General features: G+C 45.4%; 2 protein-coding genes across 5 annotated transcripts in view; both read right to left on the reverse strand.

Moving 5' to 3' along the window:
* LOC118778754 (protein NDRG3-like) overlaps nt 1-3,381 on the reverse strand; it is a 42,083-nt gene extending 38,702 nt beyond the window's left edge. For all 3 annotated transcript variants that reach the window (XM_036530444.1, XM_036530442.1, XM_036530443.1), the window contains exon 1: nt 3,233-3,381. The gene's annotated coding sequence lies outside the window, so the exon portion shown is untranslated. The remainder of the gene's footprint in view (nt 1-3,232) is intronic.
* A 3,874-nt stretch (nt 3,382-7,255) lies between these two features.
* LOC118778850 (rho GTPase-activating protein 39-like) overlaps nt 7,256-25,950 on the reverse strand; it is a 40,980-nt gene continuing 22,285 nt past the window's right edge. For both annotated transcript variants that reach the window (XM_036530610.1, XM_036530612.1), the window contains 8 exons: nt 24,441-25,719; nt 20,275-20,905; nt 19,021-19,113; nt 14,879-14,952; nt 14,439-14,638; nt 12,304-12,395; nt 11,953-12,122; nt 7,256-9,565 (listed from right to left, as the gene is read on the reverse strand). In XM_036530610.1, coding sequence (XP_036386503.1) covers nt 9,371-9,565; nt 11,953-12,122; nt 12,304-12,395; nt 14,439-14,638; nt 14,879-14,952; nt 19,021-19,113; nt 20,275-20,905; nt 24,441-25,719 — 2,734 coding nt within the window. In that variant the 3' untranslated portion in view covers nt 7,256-9,370. The remainder of the gene's footprint in view (nt 9,566-11,952; nt 12,123-12,303; nt 12,396-14,438; nt 14,639-14,878; nt 14,953-19,020; nt 19,114-20,274; nt 20,906-24,440; nt 25,720-25,950) is intronic.

Genomic DNA, 25,950 nt, shown 5'->3' on the forward strand with positions numbered 1-25,950 from the left:
TTAATGCAAAAAGCACCTGCCAGAGTGGCTAGTGAACATGCAACTTTATCCTACCAAAGAGAACATATAACTGTTTGCAGGCTGGTGGGAGTTAATTTCAGACCCAGCACTTACATACACAAACACACGCAAACATACATACACACTGTACACGTACACTCATATATACATACATAAACACAGAACACAAAAAACACATTGACACACACACTCATGCAGTCTAAAAAAGGAAGGGCAAAAATGTGCAGATCTAGTCTACACGTCAGCAGTGTAGCATGAAGGACAAGGTCAGAAGGCAGAGTAGATCTGGCCCTTGTGTTTATTGATTCCCACTGGCCTTTCTTAAATGTAACAGTATTAATGGTCTCGGCAGCCAAGAGCACAGTTTACACGGTGGACAGACTCGCTGGCAATGTAACTTAATTAAATCTGTAGTTCCCACATGGCCAGCCTTCCCTGTCACTCACATCAAGAGAAATTTCATCAAAAATTATCTCAGCACAAAAAAAACCTTCCTGTATTCCTCACTCTGCTTTCATTTTCTGCGTGTGTGTGTGTGTGTGTGTGTGTGTGTGTGTGTGTGTGTGTGTGTGTGTGTGCATATTACAAATGAGCAAAACTAAAACAGCAATGATGTGGCAAACACAGATTACTATTGCATACACAAACCAAGAATCTTGACACTTAAAGGATGTCTCAGGACTGGAGCTAGATATAACTGTGAAAAATAAGCAATCTATACACAGCATGCCAAGTGAGTAAGTAAGTGAGTGGGAATGACTCGGTACAGCAGTACACAAATAACTCAGGTAATTTGTAGCTCAGGGTACCATTCAGGAATCAAAGGTCACTCAATGTGCTGGGAACAGGCTGGTCCACTTTCCACCATCTGGCCTCCCTGAACAGACATCCCCAATGCTACATGAGGAGAAAGAGTCATCTTATGTGACTGGAAGGACACACAGGAAGTGCCTGTCTGGATTCTAGGTTGAGAAAACCCCCGAAACACTGTCAGGTTCTCCGGCTCTCCCCCAGGCACCAAGACGACTGTCACTCGGTTAGTGCCTGTCTACAGAGGCACTCTGCTGCCACTGTCACAGACCTGCACAAGGCACCTGGATGCATACCTGGGCTGCAGGGATCTACTGTGACACACACCGTGTGGCCAGGAACAGTGGCTTTCACTCTGCTGTAATGTGGCCTCATTTCTGTCACTATCCACTGTTCCGGTGGCAGGAAAATGAGGGACAAAGATCCAGGCCTCATTAATCCACTGGACCAGTGGAAATTTCCACCAGCCAGTTTCCCTGAAAATGCATACTGCCCTTTACAGCGAAAGGGCTGGCGGGGATTCCAGCTATTCTGGATTAATTTTTACATTTTAATGAAGTCAGCCACTGTGACGCAATGATCCTTGTCTGCAAGCTTTCACAATATTGCTTTTTTTTAATGGCAATCCATTAGAGGGATCCAGTCTTTTAAGGGATTTTTTCCACTGGCTTATACATTATTTTTTCCATTTACATTTGTCACCAGAACTGGTTCAAAACACACACGTGGCACGTGAAAGGTGGTGTACCGTGGCTGACCTGAAACCACCAGGCTTTTGTTCATTTGGTTTTTATGTATCTTTTTATTCATTTTATCATAATTTCCTTGACGCCCCCTGTGCAGGGAAACTTTCCACACATTATTTAAAATAGTGTGCATTTACAGCACTATAGGGACTGAAATTCAATCAGATTTACTCAATACACAATGGGTAACTGACTACGCAAGAGTGTGCCACCTGTGATTTCAAGTCCCCTGCCTCCAGTGTTTTGGTTCCTAACCTCTGTGTCACACAGCTGTCCATTCTGCTCTTATTGTTTGAAGTGTGTTTAAGCAGAATTGCTTTGTGTCAACAGACTTTGACAACATCAGAATTTGGGTAACCTCTCATTTTGTGTGAAGACCCTCATCTCCGAAAGACACCTGCTGTTTCTGGCAGCGCAGAACAATGCTCCTCAGTCATGAATGCCGACGTTTTCTGAAGATATCATTAGTTTACACAGCAAATAAAGGACTCCTCCGTTATCTGTTGGGTAAACACGTGCTTTCTGTTAGGAATCGCATCGCGTTCTCGAAACCAAGGTATCACTTCTACGAAACTCAATCACCTTACCTGTGAAGCAGGTGACCTTCACCTATACCATGACCTGCGCAGAACCAGGTGACATTCAACAATGTCACTGACGCTCGTTCCGGAAGTAGTGTAACGTTTCACCTCACGTTGGGGCAGTAGATAGCGCTTTCAGCATGCCGACAGGGTCTAATGGCAAGTCTTCGCAGTTGCACAAACAAGCTAACTCAATATGCGCAGCCATATTACGGCTGTTCGACACGATGTTTGTAGCTCTATCTTGTTTGCTGGGTTTTAATAGGTGTCTTTTAAGAGCCACGGCAAACTGCATTCAGCGTCTGTACCATTCATGTAATCTCTAGACTACCTAGTCTATGTAACTCAGACTACCTATAGATAGGCAAACGTTCAGAATACGTTTTAGTTAAATAAAACTTACAGATTACATTACAGATAACGTTAGGTCACTTTGGATGTACAGCATGGTTCCAAGCCATGATGTAGGCCGAGAATATCTGTTGAATCAGACGGTCATCACTTTAAAAGTCCAAATGTGGTCAGAAAACAACGTAGCTGTAATAACAGAGGTTTGTCCAAGGTGACCAAATTTGATTGTAATAAACTCAAGTTATAAAATCGAAATTCCCATAATGTAGCTAATATACAATGCCAACTTTGAAACAGATGCAAGTAACAAAAAGTAGCATTTCATATGCAGTCGATGTATTTTCTTAATCTGACAGAGACAATACTGACAGCGTCACTTGCTAGTAAAATTCAAACATTTAGCCCCCTAGACTAGCTATCTAATGTAGCTACAGACGTACTTATCAAACCCGTGTGTTAACTATTTGTTAATCGCCGACAGTATCTTAATTCGAGCAGACACGTTATAAAATGGAAGCAACCGACATCGAAGGAATAAACCGAGAACAAAAATGTGGAAATATTCTGGGAAGTGATAGCATGACATGCAATACCAAGCCAGCTAGGCTAGTTGGCTGCCTAGCCACAACACATCGCACCATCGACAGATAAAACTATGGCCACATCTGTATTTGTTGTGTGAGCTAGCTAGAATGTATCTGTAAAACGTTTTATTCTACTTACCGACTGGATAAATAAATCACACGCTGACTTCTGCTGAATGCTGGAAACAAACGGCTTTCCGTGGCTTAGTATGTTCCTGATGTGCGGAACCTTCCACAGCACGCTTCTATCGCTAGGACGTTTATGTCACTCGCAGGGCGGAACTACACATTGCGTCCTAGACATCAGGACAACCCCCACAAGACAAGGCAGATAGAGATTAATTTAAACGCCCCCAAGAGGTTAACAGTGAAGAAGTTATCCGTCACAACCGAAGCCGAAACAAATCCTGTATTTGAAAAAAAATAATAATAATAAAAGATAAATACGTGGTTGACATAAATAATTTATCATTGGTAGTCTAATGATTCCGTTTCACTGAGATATTTTCGGCGTGTGCAAGCTGTTTGCAGGTGTTTAGGAACTTATATTTCATTAAAGAGATAATAATTATAAAGAAACAGAAAATTGTGCCATGAATGGGTTTATTGTCACAATAAAACTAATAATACAGAGGACATGGATATGCGAAATATAAACGTGTATATATATTATATATAAACGTAAATTTGGGCGTTTAGTGCAAATGTCAATGACATACTATACTGTTTATCACAGTCGTGAGGAAATATCCAAGCGTGACACACGTAACACACGCGTACGCTTCTCGCTTTGCAGTTCACACAGCTGCTGACATGCCCCACTATTTTTACGGGGTTTTTGGCCCAGTTCCTCCTACAGAGAAGATTATGTGATTAAAGCCTCCTCTGCACTTACTATTTACGACCAGATCTGAGTATTTCACGCGCATTTTTCTCATAGAACTCCGCTCCTGTAACCACTGAATTCAAAAATTAGTTACAGTATAGCTACTGTTAGATGTTAGTCTACATCAGAACCAGACTGGATAAATTATTTTCACCTTTAAACCTGTGCCATCTGAAACAAAATATACATTTCAGATAAACAGTATCCCCCTTTATATATGGTATATGGTATATCTAATACCAGAGTTTCGCATAATTAGAAAAATGTACGTTTGACCAAAATAAACTAGCCTACATGTGGAGTGCTAAAACCGATTCCGTTTGGTCGCACAGCGGAACCGCAGTCCAGTGCTTGGAATCCAAAAGCTGCCTGCAGGTCCGGGAATGCTCCCCCTTTTGGAGAAGAGAGGGTACGTCGCAGTGTAAAAAAATAAGGTTTGAGCGTGCACGGATGTAGACCCACGTCGTGTTTAGTTACACAAGGACAGAGCACGTCCAGCTGTTGGTGGTGGTTGTTGTGATTCTTGTTCTTATTAGAATATTACTTTCTGTAGTACCTGCAGTAGTATAAAGTGGAATTACTACCCTAAAAATATAATGCCATTTTTTTTGACCAGGGAAAAGTCTTATAGGCAAATTTTCTCTCAAACAAAACATACAGTAAGATATTCCTTATGGTTCTTTAAAGAATTTATCAAGTGAATAACATGAAACTATACAAATATTTATAAGTATACAAAGTGAGGAAACACTTTTTAGATTTTATCTGACAATGACCAATCCGAGTGCTCTCTGAATGCTGAATATGTTTACAGTCAACAGATGGGAGGAGTGTTTTTCAAACAAATGGTCACCTTATCAAGAACAAAAAAGGTGTTTGCAGTCAGAGATGGTGCATTCAAGAGGGAGTGTAGGGCAATAAGTAGGCAGCAAAGGAACCAGCAGCTGCCAATGGGCTTAAACCCATTGCTATATAAAATTCATATAGGAAACAGCTACGAAATCACAGTTTTGTGTTGTGAAATACTGTAGAATTTGTAGAGAGAGGAAAACATTTGCTGTTGTATGTATCATGTTGTTGAACCTGGTGTAGTTAAGCTGCATTATCTACATGACTTGTCATTCAGTATAACAGTTTTAATTCCTGCCTTGTGGTTTGTGGCCTCGTAGATCATTGTTTGGCAGCGGAGACTTGCAGGACACCCCAGACTTCAAGTGCCAGCATGCTGACTTAGGCTAGCCTCCAACATAACAAAAAAGACACTTATCTTTAGAAGTGAGCAATGTTGCTAACTTTGTGTTTTTCTTCCTTAATTTTCACAAGGCCCGACACGCAACAGGATAAATCACCTCATCATCTGTGTCCAATGCACTTGTAGCCATACTGTAGAACAAATGCATTTACCGTAACATTACATCAGATAATCTGACACAGTCATAATTTATGACATAATTTACAGTCATAAATTGACACATGTTCAGGTGCTGTCTGCTGTGTTCTGTTGGCACCTGTTCTGTGACATTGTATGATGCGCTTATCCACCCTTGCTTTGTAATTTGCTCTGGATAAGAACATCTGCTAAGTGACAAATTGTCAAGGCAGTGCTTATGCAATATTGAAAGTCATCTTGAATTATTGATTACTTAAACTGATGCCAAAAACGTGTAATCACTATCTCAATTTCAAACAAAAAAACATGCATACACAAATAGAGTGATGAATTCCTTTTAACTCTGGGTGTATATTTACAACTCCATGAATGCCTCAAGCATAAGAGTAGGACAAACCCTCTCATTGGTCTGGGAAAGAATCATACCGTTTATAACCACGAGAGGGAAGTCAAGACCACAATGAAAAACTTTTGTCATTTCATTTCCTTCAATTCCCACCTTTCTGTTAATATTTTATTTATATTTGTTCCATTGAATCCTGTCTGTGAGCTTTGAGGCAGCTGATGTCCTTCAAGAAGAAAGCTGTGCACATCACCTGATGTGTCATTACTGTACTTTCAGCTATTTTCTTGCAGATTATGCAGGGTTCCAAAAGGGCGCACCTGACCCAGCATAATGACACTATTGCAAGACCTGTGAAAATTTTAATACTGACACCAATCAGACTTTTTGATTAGCCATCCATGTATTGACTTGTGTGTGAAATCTGTATGTTTCACTGACATGAGTGAGAAAGTGATGTAAGGGTTATTTACTCAAACATCCACTGCAGTAGTGCTGGTTTTATACCTCTAGTGAGATGACAGTGCCCTCATGTTTGTATACTGTAACAACATTGTCACCATTTCTCAGGACCCAGCAATAACATTTTTCATCATACCATTCTTCCAGTCCCTAATTTCCTTTGCTCACCTCAGGGAACATACAGCTGGCCACCCCTGGGTTAGCGTTTCATCTAATCTCCCATCAGCATTCTGAATCAGTAGCTATCTAAATCTTATCTCAAGCCATTAGGTATTCTATCGATTACTTTGATTTTTAACTTCTAGCCACCTTTTAGCTTTTGGCCATCTACATCTGAGTGGGTGTGCATGTGTTTATGTGTGAGGGCTTAGCTTGCAAGTTAGCGACTGATTGTGATGGAAACGGACTTGTGGTTTGTGGATGTAAGGTTAAACATTTAATGGCTAAAAGTCACAGCTATAAGAACAAGAAATTAAAATGGCCTAAATTGACATTTTTATTGAAATGTGTTTTGTGTGGTTGACATATCTCAAATGGCCTGTTGGTGTACCACTTAGAGCTATATATACATATTTTTTTTTTCCCCAAAGCTGGTGAGTAGGATGGCTTAAAGAGTGGAGTACAGTGGATGTTGTTTTTACACAAATTTGAGAAAAAACATAAATGTTTTGTTATGAATATTCATGAACATGTGTGCAGAACATACTTGGGTAGCATACTAACATGGAACACACTTCGTGCTGGATGGGACTGAATACCTGGTCATAAAATAAAATATCTGATTGTTCACATTGTTGGCCATATTTGAATGAATATAAGACCTGGGTGGGAAGCTAGGTAGTTGAGTTCCCAGGCAAGCAAACTGGCCATTTACGCCACACTGTGTCCCTGCCTGTGACTCTAGAACATAATCAAGAGAGTAAAGACGGTCAAGTGTCTCTGGTTCCTCCAACGCACATAAGTGACTGCAGTTTATCTGAAACATAGCAGTGGCACTCTTGGGTGAAGAGAAATCCTCAAAGACCTGAGATAAGTAAATTTACAAACTTTATTTTTTTTAATTCCTGAAAATAGGGAGAAATGAATGTATCCACATTCTCATCAACTTTTACTTGGATATCTTCTCATCTCATGCAAGCACATGCGTGTGCACACACGCATACACACACACGCACACGCACGCACACACATGCACACACGCGCACACAGACACTGAAAACATACCTAAAATCTGCATTTACAGCGAGAGCCACAAGCATTCATGTCTATGAACAACAGAGAGTATCAGGCACCAGAAGCTAAGACACATCACAGAAGGATGACCTTTTGTTGAGTAACTGTGGTCACTAAAGCACAGTTCAAACCATGCAATACAATTAGCTTTTTTTAACAAGCTTCACCAAAAATCATTCTATAGGGGAATAATTATACAACAATAAAATAATGAAAAGTGGTTGCCATGAAGACAGGCACCATATGGCAAATAAAACAATGAAAAAACATTTAATGTCCTCAATTAGCAAATACAGTAATTGACTATTTACAAGTTGTGTTCACCATTTCTCTATTCACAGGCTGTATTCACATGAATGGAACTCCTAAGCATGCCAGCCTCTGGATTTGATTTCCCAGAATTCAGAGGGAAGGAGAGCTCCAGAAAGTGAGCAAAACTTCAGAGCGCAGGCTAGTCAAGCTTTCAGCTTCTTTTCACATTCCCCTGCATACATTAAATATAACACAACCACAGAAGAGAAAAAGACTGCACCAATGAGAGGAGCGCTAAAGGAAAGGCAGGGCGGAACTTTCTGCAACGTGACAGCAATTTACCTCTCAATGTGCACACGCACACACGCACACACACATACACAGAGCTGAGTGAAATAACAGGTCAGTTTCCTTTGAGCAGACTGTGACAGATCTGACACATCCATTGGTGTGGCATATACAGAAAATTCCACAAATCAGTGGCATAAACCCTCAAACCTTTACCGCTGCTTGATACAAAACAATGCCACTCAAAGGTGCATCTGTTAACGAAGCAGCTGAAATATACATTTCAATATCTTTTTCTTCTTTTAGGCACAAAGTCAGTTTCCAAAAATACCTTTTTTTCAGCATTCTGACAGAAAATCAAAACGGTGATTTTTAGGTATGGCTCTTGTATCCACAGTTGTAACTGTCCAAGCGCACTGTGATTAAAGAGGAGCGCTCTCATATGCTCTTACATTCGTTATCGCTGATATACAAAACCTAAAATGAGTATTTTTAGTTTTTTTTTTTTTTTTACAAATTATTTTATATGTACAACGGTTTCCTGTATTGTGCTTTGGAAAGGGCTCTGAAAAAATGAAGCCGTATTATGGCCCCCGTTTAATAAAAGTATCATTATCTACTGTAGGCTTAAATTTGTTATTTGTGAAACACTCTTGCCATTCGTTGGACACCATGACAGTACAACAAGGCATTTACAGAGCTGACTGTGTGTCCAACAGATGTAAAGAGGGCCAGACAGATTTTTAAGAGTCTTCTCTCCCAGCTAAAACAATTGGGGGTCCATGACCATTACAATAATGCCGATGTGAAGAAATAAGCAGTGTTTTCCAAAGAACAGCATTCTTCGTATTCTGGCAGTATGCCTCTGATTCCCAGTGTTTCCTAATGGCAGGACTCAACCGGAGCTCCTTGTAGCATATAACAAAGGGGATGGGCCATGGCTATGTCACCATGCCATCCTGCCATCCTGCTCTTTCGCCCAGAATTAAAACAAAACCATTCAGAATCAAAGTAGAATAAGACGACAACAATTTCTTGAACACATTTTAAAAAATTACATGAATATCGACCCCCCTCAATAACCCCAATAAAAAACTTATCTGACATATTTATCATTTCACAGCTGTGGTCAGTTTTTCTGTATTAGCCAGTGAGTATTTTAGAAATAACTGCCCTAACTGCTTTTTTACTCCACCATTGTTTGCGCTTCAGTTTTACAGTGCATGTCATATGTGGAATTTTATCACAAAACACAGTCCAGCGTTTGGACAGACGCTTATCCAGGGAGGAAAATAACCTCAGTCCTGATTGAGTCCCGTTCAAAATGAGGAGCCCAGGTAAAGCGGAGTGTCTTCGGGGACACCCGGGCAATGAAGTAGTGCTAGAGAGAGAGGGCAACGACGCAGGTCGGCCAGACCGCCCCTCACACCACGCCCTCGATGAAGCTGGTGTCCAGGTGAACGATGAGCAGGCGCAGAAAGGACATCTCCTTGCGCGTGTTCTCAAAGATGACCCGCGGGTCGTCAGACTGGCAGCGCAGGCAGTTGGGAGCCATCACCATGGCCAAGTTGTTGACATCCATCTTGGTCTTACTCACATTCACTGGCTGGGCAAAAACCTGGGGGAAGAGAGGACACAGGGGGAGTCAGTTTAAGCACCCAGGGAAACAGAGGAGAGAGAGGAGTCAGGTAAAACACCTGCGGGAACAGACAAGAGAGGGCAGTCAGGTTAAACACCCACTGGGAACACAGGAGAGAGGGGAAGCTCCCTCCAAAGATATCAGAGTTCACTCATACTTTCAGGCAGGGCACACGGATGAATTCCCTGTCATTTTATGCAGGCCCTTTTTTAATATATATTGATGAGAAAGGGTAAAATGCTTTCATCATTTTTAGTTTATTGAGAAGCATATGAATAGTGATCCAAGTTATCCATAAGCGGTGCCATGGTCACGCATTCAAATCACATGGTCAGTGATTTCGCTAATATGTATACTTCGCAGATGCAAACCAGTACCCAGTGTGGTTGAAAGAGCTTTGTACAGTCCCACACGAAGGGGATTAAACCTGCTCTTCGTGCCATAAGAGCTCCCACGAACATACATGCATGTAGAGGTACTCACATACACACACAAACACACACAGAGACAGAGGGCGTGAGAACGAAGCTGGACGACATTAAAGATTTGCTGACTTGGTATGTACTGAACACAAACTCAAACAGTGACCGTCACGGCCACCCAACGTGCTTAAAAACAATCCTTAAATCTCCACTTGTAACCAAAGCTCTCGATGCCTTCACATTAAACTGAGCGATATGCTTTTGATTAAAAATGGTTGGGGCCAGCTCGCCCAGCGCGTACGTGAGTAACCGTCTGCTGCGCTGGGTCTGAGCAGCTGGTTGTGATGATGAGAGAGAGGTGTTCCATCAGTCCAGCAGAAGGGTGTCCTGTACTGACCACACAAGTGGTGACTGAGGAGCGGACAGGTCTCTGTGTGTGTGTGTGTGTGTGTGTGTGTGTGTGTGTGTGTGTGTGTGTGTGTGGGGAGGAGGGCAAGAGAAACATGAAGGATGAGAGAGATGGACAGAGATGCAGGAGCAACCAAGGAAGAAGAGAGACAGAGGGCAGAGAGAGGGGAAGTGAAGGAGGACATAAAAAAGGGAGGAAAAAGAAGAGCGAAAGAGGGGGTGAAGCAGCGGGCTGGAAGGAGAATTTGAGAGAGACAGACAGAGAGGTGTCCGAGGGGTGAAGGGAGGGGAGGTAGAGACTGAGGGGTGTGTCTGCAGAGAGAAACCAAATAACCTTGGGTGGTTGTTATGGCAACCAAACCCCCACGGCTTTCAGTGCTTTACTTCCTCCCCTATGAAACATTGATGAAAGTCCACAGCTGCACACACCCAGCTCAGCCTGGCCTGGGCCTTTTAAAGCTTTGAAGGGATGGGGTGGGATTAGAAAGGTTTGTTTCCAGTCATGTTTTCAACTTCACTTTAAAAAAGTAATGGGCCCAGTTTTTAACCAGCTTCTTTCTTTACCCAGTACTTAGGTCCAGCCCATACTGCCAGTCGCTGTGAAGAAGATTTAAAACGCAGCCCAAGCTCCCAGCTCCTGCTTCCCACATCAGCTCTGCTACGGTTTTCACACCTGAGCGTTGCACGTTTGGGTCCCATTGGAATGGGTCATATAATGCTTTTGATCATTTCAAAACAGTTCCTCCCTTTGAAAATTTGATTTTCAAAAAAAGTCAAAGAAAAGTTAAAGCATTAAAGTTAAAGTTAAAGCCTGTTTGCTTGTCTGAGAGTCAGGACTGGAAAAACCTTCAGGGAAAGGAACAGTCTCGTCCCAGATACGTCAGATTGTAAGTAAAAGTAAGAAAAATGACCCATTTTGAATCTGAAACCAGCCAGAGGAAACTTTCTCTTTACTGCCAGTGTGTCTTTCAGACACACTTCTCTCCCCACATACTCCCCTCAGAGTGCAGCTTTGCAATGCCAAATGAGATATATTTGCTATCTGATGTGGAGATAGACACCGAGCTGTCAGCACACCTCCAGACAGAGAGACACTCTAAAGGAGTGACCGCTGCTCAGCTAGAGCCATTTTGGGCCATACAATGCAGGTGGAGGCTGTGGGATTTGGAATGGGAGCTTCCATGTGATGTTTCCATGCGATAGTGGAAAGCCAGTAAAATGTTATTTCATCATTCGAGGGCAATCAGTACCCTCTCCAATCACACCTGGGTGATAACATAGTGACCCTGTCCTCTCTCTACCCCTCCCGAGAGATAACGCAGTGATCTTGTCCCACTCTCCCCAGCCCACCTGGATGATAAGTGTTCTTTCCTTTCCACGCCCCCCCCGATAACTGTTCAGGCTGCATATGTTACAGCAGTACATACCAGTATGTTATTACAACTGCTTATGTAGTGTGTGTTCTGTGTGACAGTTTGAAAGTGTGAGTACATTCGGGCATACGCGCGTGTGCGTGTGTGTGTGCGCGCGCAGTACCTGCAGGAAGTGGATGAAGAAGCAGAGCACCAGCCGGTTGAGCTCTGGCAGGGACTGCACCACGCCGATGGCTGCCTGTGGGTCCTCATAGTTACTAATGCACTGCCTGTAGAAGCCCATGGGAATCAGAGGCTCCTCCAGCTCTCGATACCACAGCTTCAGCAGAGAGGCTTTAGGGGAGGCACATACACACAAACATTTTTATATCTTATATACAATATACCATTACCATCTGACATTAGGCCTATAAATGCTTGTTTAAAGCTGATCCGCTTAGGCAGTGAAAAAAAAGTTCAGGTTGCAGAAAGACAGACTCTAAACCTCCCACTTCCTCTCTGAGAGTTCTTGTACCTGGGACGTTTGGGTCAGACAGATTTTCCGGAATTTTCCACTGGTCAACTTGCAGCTTCAGAGCATTCACCTCATCGATGTCTCCCGGCACCCTGCTCGGCCAGAGAAAAAAGGGGGGAACCTGGTCAGCTGGTCACTGAGTACCCATCCAGTGATGTATTAAGAGAGCAGGGATCACTTAGGCAACCCAAGGCTTCAAAGTCCATAACTCCTCCATTCCTGACATAGGAGCCTGCGTGTTTCACTGAAGATAAACGGAGGCGGGGGGAGCCTGAAGCCCCGTGATTCAAGGTCTAAATCCGCAGCTTTTTTCAGTGGGAGTCACAAAGACACCAGAGACACTGTGGCCCTGAAGAATTTCAGCTACTGTCCCAATCGCAGACTTCATGTTCCTGCACAAGCGCAGGGTAGTTTATTGCAGTTTGACTGCATGGCCACTAGGGGTAGTTATGTTGTCAGTAACAGGCATCGGACCCTCAAATGGGTTTAGCAGCGACAAAGCAGGCCCTGACCCCCAGCGGACACTGTCATGTGATATTTGACCCTGAGGCCCGCTGGCCCCGCAGATTTAATTACAGAGTGAGTTTCACACACTGAGAGACGCTACAACTCAACACGTTCCCAGTGTGGACTGTACAAGCCCACCACAGGCACAGCCAATCAGAGAGCAGGCCTATGATTCAAACGAGTCCAAAGCAGTCACGTCCAGTGGGAATAAACAGGAGGGATGCAAGCACTTCAGACCGATCAGAGACAATGTGTCAGAGCAGCTCTCTTATTTCACCCATCCGTGACCGTGACGGACAGATAACCGTGACGCGCTTCCCACAGCGGCAAGAAACATGCCTCTGTCCCAGGGACAACACTTCAGCGCAGCTGTCAGGGCCTCCACTGTCTCTGTCAGACTGCGTTCCAGCCCTCCGCTCTCCGGCCAAATGGAACCGATGCTGATTTTATGCTAAAACTCCACTGGTGCAGACCAGTTTCAGCATAACAGCTAGCTCTCTTTACAGACTCATGAAAGACCTGACACAGAACTTTGTCGCAATGTCCCTACAGTGCTGTAGAAATGTTAAAGCACTGAAGAACTGAGCCTTCTGGGTCACCACGGTGCCGACAGGGTGAACTGGTCACATGACCTACTGCGAAGGGGCCCCAGTCAGGACAAAAGAGCACCTCCCCCGCCAAACAACCCCCCCCCACTCCCCAGATAAACTGAGGCAGTTGCATTTAGCTGCAAAAAGAAAGAAACGAATGCAGCCAACTGAAAAAATGTGTGCAATTAGTGACGGTTGTGAGCATGGCGACAAACGCAGCTTTGTTAAATCCTCTGTCAGCTGGTGCAGTGGTGTTGCTCGCCACACTGTACGTTTGATATCCTGCGGGCAATTAAAGTTTGTTTGAATTACACTGTCTGAGCAGACCACCCAGAGCGGTCCATCAGTCAGTGAGTTATGGGATATTCTGGGCTGAGGACCCCGACATTAATGTCTCAGTGGCACGGAGAAGGCGATTTCCCAATCCTCCAACCAGACACTCTGTCGAGCGCTGAGCAGCAAAATGCCATCCACTCTTAGTTTCAGGAGATGCATGCTTTAAACTGATTTACAATCCTTGAAGAGCAGAACAAAACAAAGCTGGGACCCTGACTCCACCCCTGGCTACTGACTGCTCGTTACCATGACAATCCGGGCTTCAGTGCCGTATCTTCCTCATGCTCAGTTATGCGGACACTGATCTTGCTTGTATTTACTCATTGGTCCTAGAAAGGCGCTATGTCTGTAGGGCTACTCTAGTGTGGTGCCGGAGGGCCGCAGCGCCTGCAAGTAATTGATCCAGCCAGGTAACCCTGCTGTAACCATCTGACCTTCTCCTATGATATCGCCCAGGTTGTTTCATTTGTGCTCTACTTGGGTATAAATCCATTCTGTCCTTATCCCGCTTGAAGATGCTTGCACCGCGAGGCCACAGCACAGACACCCAAAGCTACAATCGTAGGCAGTCTTTAAAGAAATTTTGGGAGCAAACTTTGGTTTGGGAGCCATGCAAATCATGCTGCAGGGGTAAAACTGTATGTGTACCCCTCCCCCATTCTTTGAGAGTACGATGTGTGACCTGCAGTACCACCCCCTCACCTGAAGATGCCCTCGGTGTGCGCCCCGCCCAGCGCCAACACGCACTGCGACAGCTGCGTCTGCACCCAGGGCAGCTTCCTGTCGGGGAAGAGCTGCCGCTGCCGCTCCATGATCTCCTCCAGGGAGCTGCCGAACAGCGAGGGCGTCAGGATGGCGCTCCTGCCGTGGTGGATCTCCTCCAGCGTGGGCTTACGGAGACCCTGGCAGGGGCAGAGCGAGGATAACAGGGAGGTCACGGCCCTTCCCTCGTCTCTGTGTCTCTCTCACACAGACACACACTCACAGCCACACATGCACACCCACTGCCACAGACACACACCCACTGCCATACACATACAGCCCCACACACCCACGCAAAACAACAGACACCCATAGATACCCACACACACACACACACACACACACACACACACACACACCCCTTCTGTTTCGGCATGTACCTTTTTCCCCCCGCTGACGGCCACTTTCTGTAGTTGGCGGTAGCAGTACTTTGCGTAGATGCTGATGGGAAGAGCTGTGGAAGGAGGAGCGATGACAGGCTGTGATTTGCTAATGCTTTATCCAATCACCATACAATACTCAGCAGTCTTCTGACCACACTCGTACATTGAGGGTTAAAGCATAACGCTGCCAAACAGAGACATTTGTTCTCACAGTTCCAAAAGCAGCTTCATAAAGCCCCTAATTGCTGTCATAACTGCCAGGAGAGACATCTTCTTACCGTCTGTTTTTTTTTTTTTTTTACAAGTCTGTGAAATTACTCTGAACATGTCAAAACTGTCACCACTCAGGGTGTTTTACGCCGGCTCAACAAAAGCTCAGAGACAAAAGAGAGGGGGAAGCCAACCGCCAGATCCCATTTCAGGAGGCCTCCTCAGCGGGATTTCTTCAGAGCGAGCATCCTCCTGCAGGGCCAAATTCCAGAAGAAACCAGCGCAGTCACTGCAGGTGAAACCTTACCCACAATCCCTCTGGTGTTACAGTAACGGCTGTCTCCCTAGGAGTAACCCTGGGGTGGAACTGCCTTGGTCTCTCTGTGACATCCCACAGCGAGATCCTTGTGATATCTCTCTGCCTTCATGCTCGGCTGGCTGTAAAACCCCAACTCCGATTTAAAAAAAAAAAAAATCCCTCCAGAACATCAGAATGTTCCCAGATCAAAATGAATGCGATTTATGGGAAACAGGTGATGGCCATGCATGACCAACCAGCCAAATTAACCTCACTGGGAAACGAGAGGGCTTTTTATTCCTACTTTAATTCTCTTAGACAATTTACCCTAATGAGGAGGAACCAAAAACGTATTTTGCCCTTGATTCCCGCGCAAAGTTGACCATGTACGTAAATGTAATTGGGTTTAAGATCTCCGATATTAACTGCAGAAAACTGACGTTGTAGTTGAATTGACATCCTAGGAGTATGTAAGAAACCACAGGTATAACATGCCTGCCTCAGGCCAAGGCAAGGTAGCAGGTAGGCAAGTTTCTCCTGTGAAAAATACAATAACCAGAGAGTCTGACAAAAAAATAAATGACCTCAGGCATGAAATGAAGTTTCTTTGAAGGAGAACAAAGGAGAAAATGTAAGAATAAGAAGACAGTTGTCTGGTGCAGTGCTCCTCAGCACTGGGAACACACCATGTATACTAGATTTACAGTAAAAAAAAATTGGCCATACCTGATTAAGATGGAAGTGGAAAACATGCATTCAAAAACATTTTGAACCTAAATGCTTTGATGTAGTGCTGAAATGCTTGAAATTTGTTTCTTAGACAAATATAAACAGTGAAGTTGATGCCTACGTATGAATGTCTATCCAAGAAATTAAGATTTTTTTGGAAGAATCTAAAATATAAGATTGTGTTAAATCAAAACTTTTTGTTGGTCATTGTGTAATTCTTTAGTATTGTTCTAAACTGTGGAAAACAGTAAAAATAAAGAGAAAGCCTTCTTCGAGTAGGTGTGTCCGAACCGTTGACTGGTACTGTAGCTCTAACTCATTTAAACAGGTTTGACTGAGCTGCTGACTAAATCCTGATCCTTATCCGATATCTCTTGACAGTTATCCGCAATGTTGAATGAAGAAAAGGTGTTGATGAAGGTAGTTTGTGCTAACAAAGCAGAAAAAGTAAAGGCATCCCACAAAGATTTGGCCAATTTGTTCTGCTGAGCATTTAATATGGATTGGACTTAATCTTCATTAAGATTAGCCGTTCAATTAATCAAATGTTTTAGCATCTTGAATAATTTCACAGTTTATTAGGTTTGATTAATTGAGACAACCTCACCATAAATGTTTTTGAGAGGTGGATATTAATCATCATTGTACAAAACTACAACAAAACATATTTCATTCAATGAAGCGTTATCTTTCAATGAAGAGGCCTGCATTATAACTACACAAAGCCTTCATAAGGTTATCACTCCATGAAGCAAAACACATGCGAACTGACAGAGACTGACAGAGACTGTAATAAAAAGTGCTATGTTACCATGCATGTCCAAAGAGAACATACCATGACATTCTGATTTGGCAGGGCCTGGTAATCAAGCCTTTCTGTAGTTCTTTACCGAAAGTGTTATTCATTTATTCTGCTAAAGATGAGAGAAAATGAGCCTGAAGAGATATTAATTCCATATCTGTATTCAGACAGAATGACCAAATCTACTTAACTGAAAGCAATGTGAACGAGAGTCAGCAAATGCATGGGGCCCAGGGGTGTGGCCAGCAACCCCACGCAGGCTGGGAGCTCTGAGGGAACAGGCCCTGCAGAGTTTAGCAACATTCAACAGCCCCAAACCACCACATCCACCAATCCATCATATGGGCGTATGGACCTGGGTCACAGACGCCAAGTGAGCAGGTTTCATGTGGTCACTGGTGCACAGCGCTGGTGCAATTAGGTTTTCCAGATGTGGTCAGAGACATACTGAGTGCTTTCCCAGCTGTTTTCTTTAATGCACAGTGTGGCGGTTTCCCCGCATTTTTGAAGAATTGTAGATTTTCTTTCCGGTTTCTCTGATGTGTGCAGGTTTCCCCTCTGTTTTGTAACATTTTCCCACTGATGTGTAGATTGCCAGTTCTACTGCTGTTTTAACTGATGCGCAGTGCGTACTTGTTGCTGCTATTTTAACAGAAGGATAATGTCAGATATGCAGTGAGCACTTTTTTTTCAGCATGGTTATTGACACATGAAACTGTGGGCTAGCCAGAGAAGCTGCTGGGAGCAGCTGGACTAATTTCTGATTTGTGCAAGAGAATTCACAGCAGAGAAAAAAAAAATCACAGAGAGGACGAACCCACAATGCTAAACTGACAGGGTGACTCACACACAGAACTCACCCAGAAAAAAAAAATAGTACAAATTTTATACCTATACATTGTGATTAAAAGTTTCAGCAATAATACAGAAGGGATTAATCACCTATATACCAGCATTTTTTGAAGTCCACATAATCAAGAAACTACTGAGTGAAGAAGCCTTTGCTATGACTTGCTGTAAGAAATGCCCTGACTCCTCTGATTAGACCATCAAGGATAACCAATACAGGTCCTGCAGGTTAATTACTATGCTTTGATATGCTTTTGGAATTAACTTATTTATATAATTCATTGGAATTAATTAATTGGGTTAATTTCTCTTTTGGAAATGGGTTTTCAGATTTACCGCCTACCTAAAGAGCATTCATTAAGGTCAATATGTTAGAATCTGAGTGCAATTCAAAGACCGTGAAATACTGCATACAATTGTCTGGCCCTCTGTAAGCTTTATACGCTTGTACCATTTTAGAGAGAGAGAGAGAGAGAGAGAGAGAGAGAGAGAGAGAGAGAGAGAGTCTGTGGCAAGAAAAGGGCACTCTGCTTAAAGCATCATCTTTCTCTAACTCATTATTTTTTGCTCTCGTTGTAATTTGTCATGTCTCCCTCACTCTCTAACAGACACACACAGTGAAGTGTTTGGGTTCCCAGCTCATTATGCGCTTGACCTCACAGCCACACGCTGCTGATCTAATTGACGTAGGAGGCGCGAGGAGGTGTGAGGTGTTTGTCCCGCTGGGATTCCTCTCCCAGCTTCAGAGTCCACGCTGCCCGGCTCTGGGCACGGATCCACTGGGGTTGGTCCGAACAGGAGCCAAAGAGGGGAGTGAAGGCCCTGACGCGTCCTTTTCAGAGTCCAAACTGCGAAGAGGGACCACCCCACCATGCAGACGAAGGACAGACAGAGAACCCCAGCGTGCAGGACAATGACAAGACGGGGGATTGATCCTTTGGATTGATTACACTGAATCTGGTCTGCCTAGTTTGGGTGAACACAGACACTGGGATCTGCAACTCAAGATCGAAGCGGTCGTGTCCCCTGAGATATAGAACTGAACTTGTTCACGGCGCTGTGGGACTGAGACACTCTCTGTGGCTCATTCTGGCTTTCTTCTTGTCCAAATCAAAGGCTGGACAAGCGTTGCAATGTGTAGACAATGCATCACCGGGGGTCACCTGCTCCACAGTGAGAGAAGCCAAAGGCTTGAAAGAGAGCGACAGAGGGAGACCGAAGGAGAGAAAGAGAGAGAGAGCCGAGACTTACCCTCCTCTTCCTCTGCGTTCTGTTTCCTCTTTTTCCGGGATTTAGAGTTCTTCTTATTTCGCATGTTCTGCTGCTCCGTTATGTATTGTGTAACTGGACACCGAGATTAAAAACAGCAAAGATAGAAAGAATCTTGTTTAGGTTTCAATTATTAAAGGCATAAGGACCCAGCATTTTTGGGATGAGAGCAACTTTAGTGCTTTTGTTCTGGTTGCCCGGATGAGTCAAAACTTTTATTCAAATCTCTTATTCCTCACCCTTTATCAACACTGCATCCTGTTTCATTTGGCTAAACTCCACAATATATTTAGTTTCTATACCAATATTGGGTTGCTTTCCTTCCACTACATAAATGCAAGGAAACCATGGAACGTAAACACTTCTCTGAACCAAACCAAATGAAACAACAAATAAACCCTCTTGCGCATCGTGTACACAGCTGTGTACAGATAACGGTAACGTCCTGAGATCATTTGATTTCTATTTTTTCCATCACAATTGCTTTCTTTACCCTCAAAAATATATCTGATGGTTTATTGTGCTCAGAGACTCAACAGTTTCTATGGAGACTATTTAATGCTATTTAGTGCCAAAATTTGCATAATACCCTTTAAGCTGTTTTGGATAATAACCTCAACAAAACTGTAGTTTAATTTGTTGATGTTAACATTGTTTGTTTTTATGGATATAAAATAGCACACATGCTCTTCAGCAAGAATGACCAAGCTTAAGTAACCATATCTGAGGTAAACTGCAGTGTGTTTCTATATCAGGATTCTTTTGCTTATTTTCACTCTTCCACTGTTATTCCCGTTTCAATATGTCTGTTGTTAGTCAAAATAGGACTGTTTAACAAATGTTTTAAAAGGATCATTTAAGCAAATATATTAATACAAGTCTATATTAAATTAGTTTTGTAATAATTTATTATTGGTGTATTAAGAAATTTTACACATCTATATACCATTGTGTATATATAGTGTATATAGGAAAGACTAAAGATTATCTGTATAAAGATTGACTTTCTGAAATTAATAATGCATGTGCAACATCGTTAAATGAGACAAAGGAACACACTGAACAGGAACACATACACACTCCTCGACAAACAGCCCTAAACTCAACACTCAACTACACACACAAATCTACACACAGCCCACACACCTCTCCACACATACACTCCTGTAGCAAGAGGACCCCCCCCCCCCCCCACCCTCCACCAGCACCACAGAGGAAAGATGAAGGTGGACCCACCCTCGGCCTTGGTGAGAGACTCGTGTTTCTGGGTGGGGCCCGCATCCAGATGCCTCTGGATGTAGCCCTCCAGGTAGCGGCGGAACTTGGGCGAGGGCGAGAAGAAGGCCAGGCAGATGGCCATGAGCTCCCAGCCGGCCGCCAGGCTGCGGGGGCACAGGTTGTCGGTGGTCTGCCGCACCAGCTGCACGTAGAGCTCGTCGCGCAGGCCCGGCACCACCCAGCACTTGGTGACGATGAGCAGGGCCACGTGGCGGCGGTCTAGGCGGGCGGGCCGGTCGCCCATGTAGACCTGCACCAGCTTGAACATGTCGCAGGCCTCCTTCTTGATAGTGCGGTCGCTGGTGATCAGCATGGGCTTCTTGATGGAGGCCCGGTTCCAGGACAGCATGTTGGCGATGGAGACGCGCCGGCGGAACAGGCCCTGCGTGTGCATGTTCAGGTTCTTGCTGGCCCAGTCTGCCATGTTGGCGTCGGGCGGCGGCGGCGGCGGCTTGCAAAGGGTGGAGAAGGTGAAATGGTACCCTCCTCCTCCCCCTCCTCTTACTCCGCCCACATCTCTGCCCACGACACCCTGGGGGCCCCCTCGAGTTTCAGTTTCCACCTGGGCCTGGGTTTCCAGTGTTCCAATCTGAGAAAGAAGCAACAGGGAGATGGATAGAGAGGTTAAGACAGAGTGAGGCAATGAGAGAGAGAGAGAGAGAGAGAGACAGATAGACAGGGAGAAAGGAAAAGAGACAGAGATAGTGAGTGAGAGGGTGTGAGCAAGATGGGGAGGGTGAGAAAGGGAGAGAGGAAGAGGGACAGAGAGAGACAGAAAGAGAGGGAGAGAGAGTTTAGCAGGCTATAGGAAAGAGAGACGTGTAGCTCAGTTGTTAGATGTTGCAGCACCCCTGTACTGCAGAGTCAGAGCTGCAGGGGAAAGAGTTGCAGGGTTTTGGCGCATTAATAAACAGAACTCGCAGAATCGCGAAACATCCACATGGATTCTCTCTCCCGAAGTGTGTTACCCAACACTGGAAAACACACCTCTAACTTGCCCTCAGCGCCACCTCTTATGCAAATCCAATGACCTTGTTTTGAACCCAAATGGGATTTTGCCCCACAGAGCTGGCCACACGACCGTGTCCACCGGGCACAAAGCAACATAATCCAGTTACACCATGAACAAGATCCAGAAATAACAAGCAATCTCTGCAGGGCCACACAACATTAACCACTAATGGCAGGAACAAAAACTTTCACATTTCTTATGTGATCATGATGTAACATTAATGCAGTTACACTGTGCTGTGTAGGCAGCCTGGTGTTTAAATTAAACCCAGGATCAAAGCCTATAGACATCAATGTTTCCATTGTTCCCTTGGCAAGAACGGCATGCAGCCGTAGTTAATGGAGCTGTTCGGTAAAAGAGACGTTCAGCAATAGAGTTGTTTGGTAGTGTAGCTGTTTGGTGAAAGTCTCCATATGTTAAATTCTAAGTGGCCCATTTCACCACCCGTGGGAATATTTACCCGTAATAACCCTGATGTGTTCTCATTTCACAGATACTCCCTTCCCTAAGCGCCCTTCAATGCCGCTGCAGAGCTTAACACAGATTCTCTGTATTTTTAAATGCTCTTAAACTACTGAAGCCACAGTACCAAGACTTGCGGCTGAACTTTTGAATCAACTGACCCAATTACAGTCACATAGTAAAAAATGCTTTAAAAATTGTCTTAGGCAGGTAACAACAACCCCGGTTTTGTGGTTGGGTTGACCCTTTCCTAGATCAGGAAAATCATCCAAGTCTCCACAGCGGATGGACATGCTAATATGGTTGTACGTTTTAGGTTTAAGGCTGTTTAAGGCTCTACAGTGTAAATGGAAACAAAAAATTCTGACAAACTGAACTGACTGGAGGGGCTGGCTGGTTAAATACGCCCTTGAGCGAGCGTTCGAATGCGACATGTCAGCCGTCCACGGTTGGCCAGCGAAAAGGCGCTAGTGGCAGCACGCGCGTGACACGAGTGAACGTTCCCGAGCGCCGCCTGGCCGGCGCCATATGGACCTCTGCATCGCTCCTTCCTGAGCAGCGGGCGGCGTTTTCCGCAGTTCTGCGGAAGCCTGCTGCTGCCCCTGCTGTTCACACCGTGGCCTGGCACAGGCGCCCCCGCACACCCACTTGGGCACATTTGGGTCAGCCAGTGGGAGTGGGCTGCCCACCCCACTTCTCCCCACTGCCGCCACCATCCCCGCCCTGACTGCGTCCTGGACCACTGAGCTCCAGAGCCACGTTTGCTTCACAATCGTTAAAAACATGATTGTTTTTTTGTATTGTGTATTTGGGGTTTTTGTCTGGGTGAAATTTTTCAAACAAAGCCCTTACTATCAACATATCTCCTTAATATTCATTTATTCAGCTCACCACTTTGTCAGCTAATGAATTCAATGACAGCACTTGTGCCCTTGCCCCTTCTTATGGGATGACCTAGATAAGTATACTGTGAAAGTGCTTGGATCTGTGACTTACAGCCTACAGGGGCAATATACTGTCAGCTGCAGCTTAGGTGAAACGCCACCTATTCTGTAAATGCAACACATGGTTAATCCAAGTCATTGACAGCAGCGGAAACATCTCCAGCCAGAAAATGAAATATGGCCAAACACACTGCCTCCAAGCTCATGTGTGCACATGTTCAAGGTGAACGGTTAAGTCCGTCAGAAGAGGATCTGTCAAAATACACAGAAGGTGTTTGTATTCTACACACACGGGCAGCTGTCTAAGCTACAGCAATAAAGAGTCCGACATTTTTTAAACAGGCTGTCCTGTCAGTCAGAATGAGGTTACAGTGAATCGCTCAAAGACCTTCACTAAGGCTGTTCCCACCCGCTCAAATCAGTTTGGTAGCACTGGCCTGCTGTCACTCAGGAGCTTTCCACCAATCATGTCGTTTCCATTAATCTGGTTCTCTGAGACAAAGACTCCCCAGACTACGGACAAAACAGACACCCCACAATTGACTCCCATTGTTTGCAAAAACAAAGGGCTTTTGCAGATGAGGAACTGGTCTCATTTTTTCCACATAAGACTAAGAATTAATTACAAAAAAATAAAACAAAACAAAAACGTCCTGGAGTGAAGCCAACAATTCTGCGGAGGTCTACCAAGATTAATGCAAGATAAACAAAGAGAGACAGGAACTAACGAGAAACCTTATTAAAACGGCCCCCCCTCACAGGATTAAACAAAAACCAATTCATATTCCTGACATAAATTCCTGACAAAATGGGATCGGGACCACCATCTGACAACAATAGAACAAAAAAAACAAGGATGAAAGTCACTCACTATCTTTCGCTCCACTTTATTGGAGCACAGGATGAGGACCTAAGTTTCAGCAGTAAGCAGTAGGGTAGTAAGCATGGCACTGGTTGATGTAGCATTGTATGATGGACTGAAACAAGTTCAGATGTGGTCTGTGGCTTTCTGTGTATATGCATATGTATGAAAATAAATGTACTGGTTTGATGAGGTCTTGCTATATACCGCTACATGCTTTAGTTTTGTAAGCCGCTCTTGATCTCACCCAAATGACTAAATATCAATGCCAGTGGTGAAGAACTGAGCTGGAACCTGACCACAATGGTGCCCTCATGGTTGACTGCATTTGTGGTCACTTCCACCCAGTAAGCAACAAAGTGACAACACCCATCTTTAGTAACTATTGCAGTTGTGATGTATATTGTTCATGAAAGATGATAGTGGCACTGTATAAGCACAATCCTGTTGTGGTTGTGGTCCTCAAAAGCAGATGAATAAGAAAAAGAAGCAGAAGTTCCAGTGATCAGATCCAGGCTGGCCTACTTGCTATACCGATGTTGTCCCAAAGCGTTCTCCAAAAATATTCTACAAAGCCAGCATATGCATTAGCATAAGCTTGCGCAGTATCTACAGTTCATACAACAAATGAAATTAAACCAACAGAGGTGATTACGATATGTATTATACCACAGATATATATTAATATATACGAGTATGTAGTGTGTATATGCAGTACACATACCACTATCACTACGCTATCAAAAATGACCCTCCCCACCCTTACCACAGCCAATATTTGTGACCCAACATCTTCACCAATATGAGGACACAGACACGCCCATAAGAGAGGGGCAGGGCATACCTGTGTGGGTGAAGATAGGCTGATCTTCTCCAGGGTGTCCACCTTCTCATGGGTTCGTTTCTGCCTGCCAGGTGCCTCGTAGGCCAGGGGGGAGAGGGGCGTGTCGCCGTGGTTACCCCCCCGACACAGGGAGCGGTTGCTTGCAGCGATGTCCTCCCGGGATCCGCCGCCTCCGCGTCCGGCGTACCTCCGCAGGGAGCCGAGCGGCGAGCGCGCGCGGGGGGCGGAGCTCTCAGAGGCGTCGGCGTCCAGGCTGGCCTTGCTCTCCCGCATGGTGCTGGAGCGGCTGACCGCCGCGCGCACCTCCGCCATCAGCCGCTCGCTGAGGGCGTCCAGCTCTCCGCCGCTGCCCGTGGAGCCGGGCCGGGCCTGTCCCGCGGGCGGGCGGCGGCGGCTCCGCCGGCGCAGGCTGGGCGACGGCCCCGTCGAGTAGCCCGAGTCCTGGCAGTGCAGCGGGGCGCCGGCCGACAGGCACTCCGGCGACACCAGGCTCCCCTGCCGGCTCTGCCGCGCCTCCATGCCCCGCAGCAGGCTGGCCTCCAGGGTCCGCCACGTCTGCTTCCTCTCCAGCCGGGCCTCCCTCTGCGGGGGCGGCCGCTCGGGCGGCGCGGGCGAGCCGGGTGAGGGCGGGGCTCCCTGCTTGGAGCCACCAGGCTCCACGTTGACCATGTGCTTTATGCACTCCCGGCCGGCGGGGCTGTAGTCCGCGTGGGAGGGGCTCCGCCCGTGCCAGGTGTCCGGGTGAGAGAGAGGGGCAGGCTGCTGCGCCCGGGAGTGCCGGGCGTGGCTCTGCGAGCCGAAGTGGGCCTGGCGGGAAGCGTCCTGCAGGTGGCCCCCCTCCACCTCCATCTCCGCAGGGGGCTCTTCGTAAACGGGCGACTCCATTGGGGGGTCGTCGTAGACAGGCGCGGTGGAGCCGTGCTGGGGCGATGCAGGGCGTGGTGTTCCTGTCCGGGCCCTGTGGGGGGTCGGGTAAGCATGGCCAGAGGCAGCGCTCGTGTGGTCGATGGGGCAGAAATGCCCATCCTCCGCCTTCTTAAGGTGGAGCGCCTGCTTGCAGCTTGGGGCCAGAGCCATGCCGCTAGAGGGGGTGGGGCTTGTGCGGCTTCCTGCTGGCTTGCTGCTGATGGGATTGGCTGAGAGGGTGTTGCTAGAGCTGCTAGGAAGGAGCTGTGCAGCCTTAAGGGGTCCTGCAGTCTGATTCCTGCCAATGCTGTTGACCTTCACCAACATGGCCGCCTTCGACCCTGGAGCAGGCTGCCATCTCTGAGCAGAGTCCCTGTAACACAGGAAAGACTCTAATGAGCACTTTAGGGGTAACACTCACACAGAGTTCTTCACATACAGAACATGTATCAGTGTGAATGCCAAAGAATATTTAGAGATGACTTTGCCAATTTAAATTTTCAGAGACCTGACACTCGTACCAATTTCATCACAAATGTGTCGTTTATGAAAACACACAGACACACTGAGTAACTGAAACTTTTGTTTGTTTGCCAGATTGAAC

The sequence above is a fragment of the Megalops cyprinoides genome, chromosome 6 (assembly GCF_013368585.1).
Source record: "Megalops cyprinoides isolate fMegCyp1 chromosome 6, fMegCyp1.pri, whole genome shotgun sequence".
In the NCBI taxonomy this organism is placed as follows: domain Eukaryota; kingdom Metazoa; phylum Chordata; class Actinopteri; order Elopiformes; family Megalopidae; genus Megalops; species Megalops cyprinoides.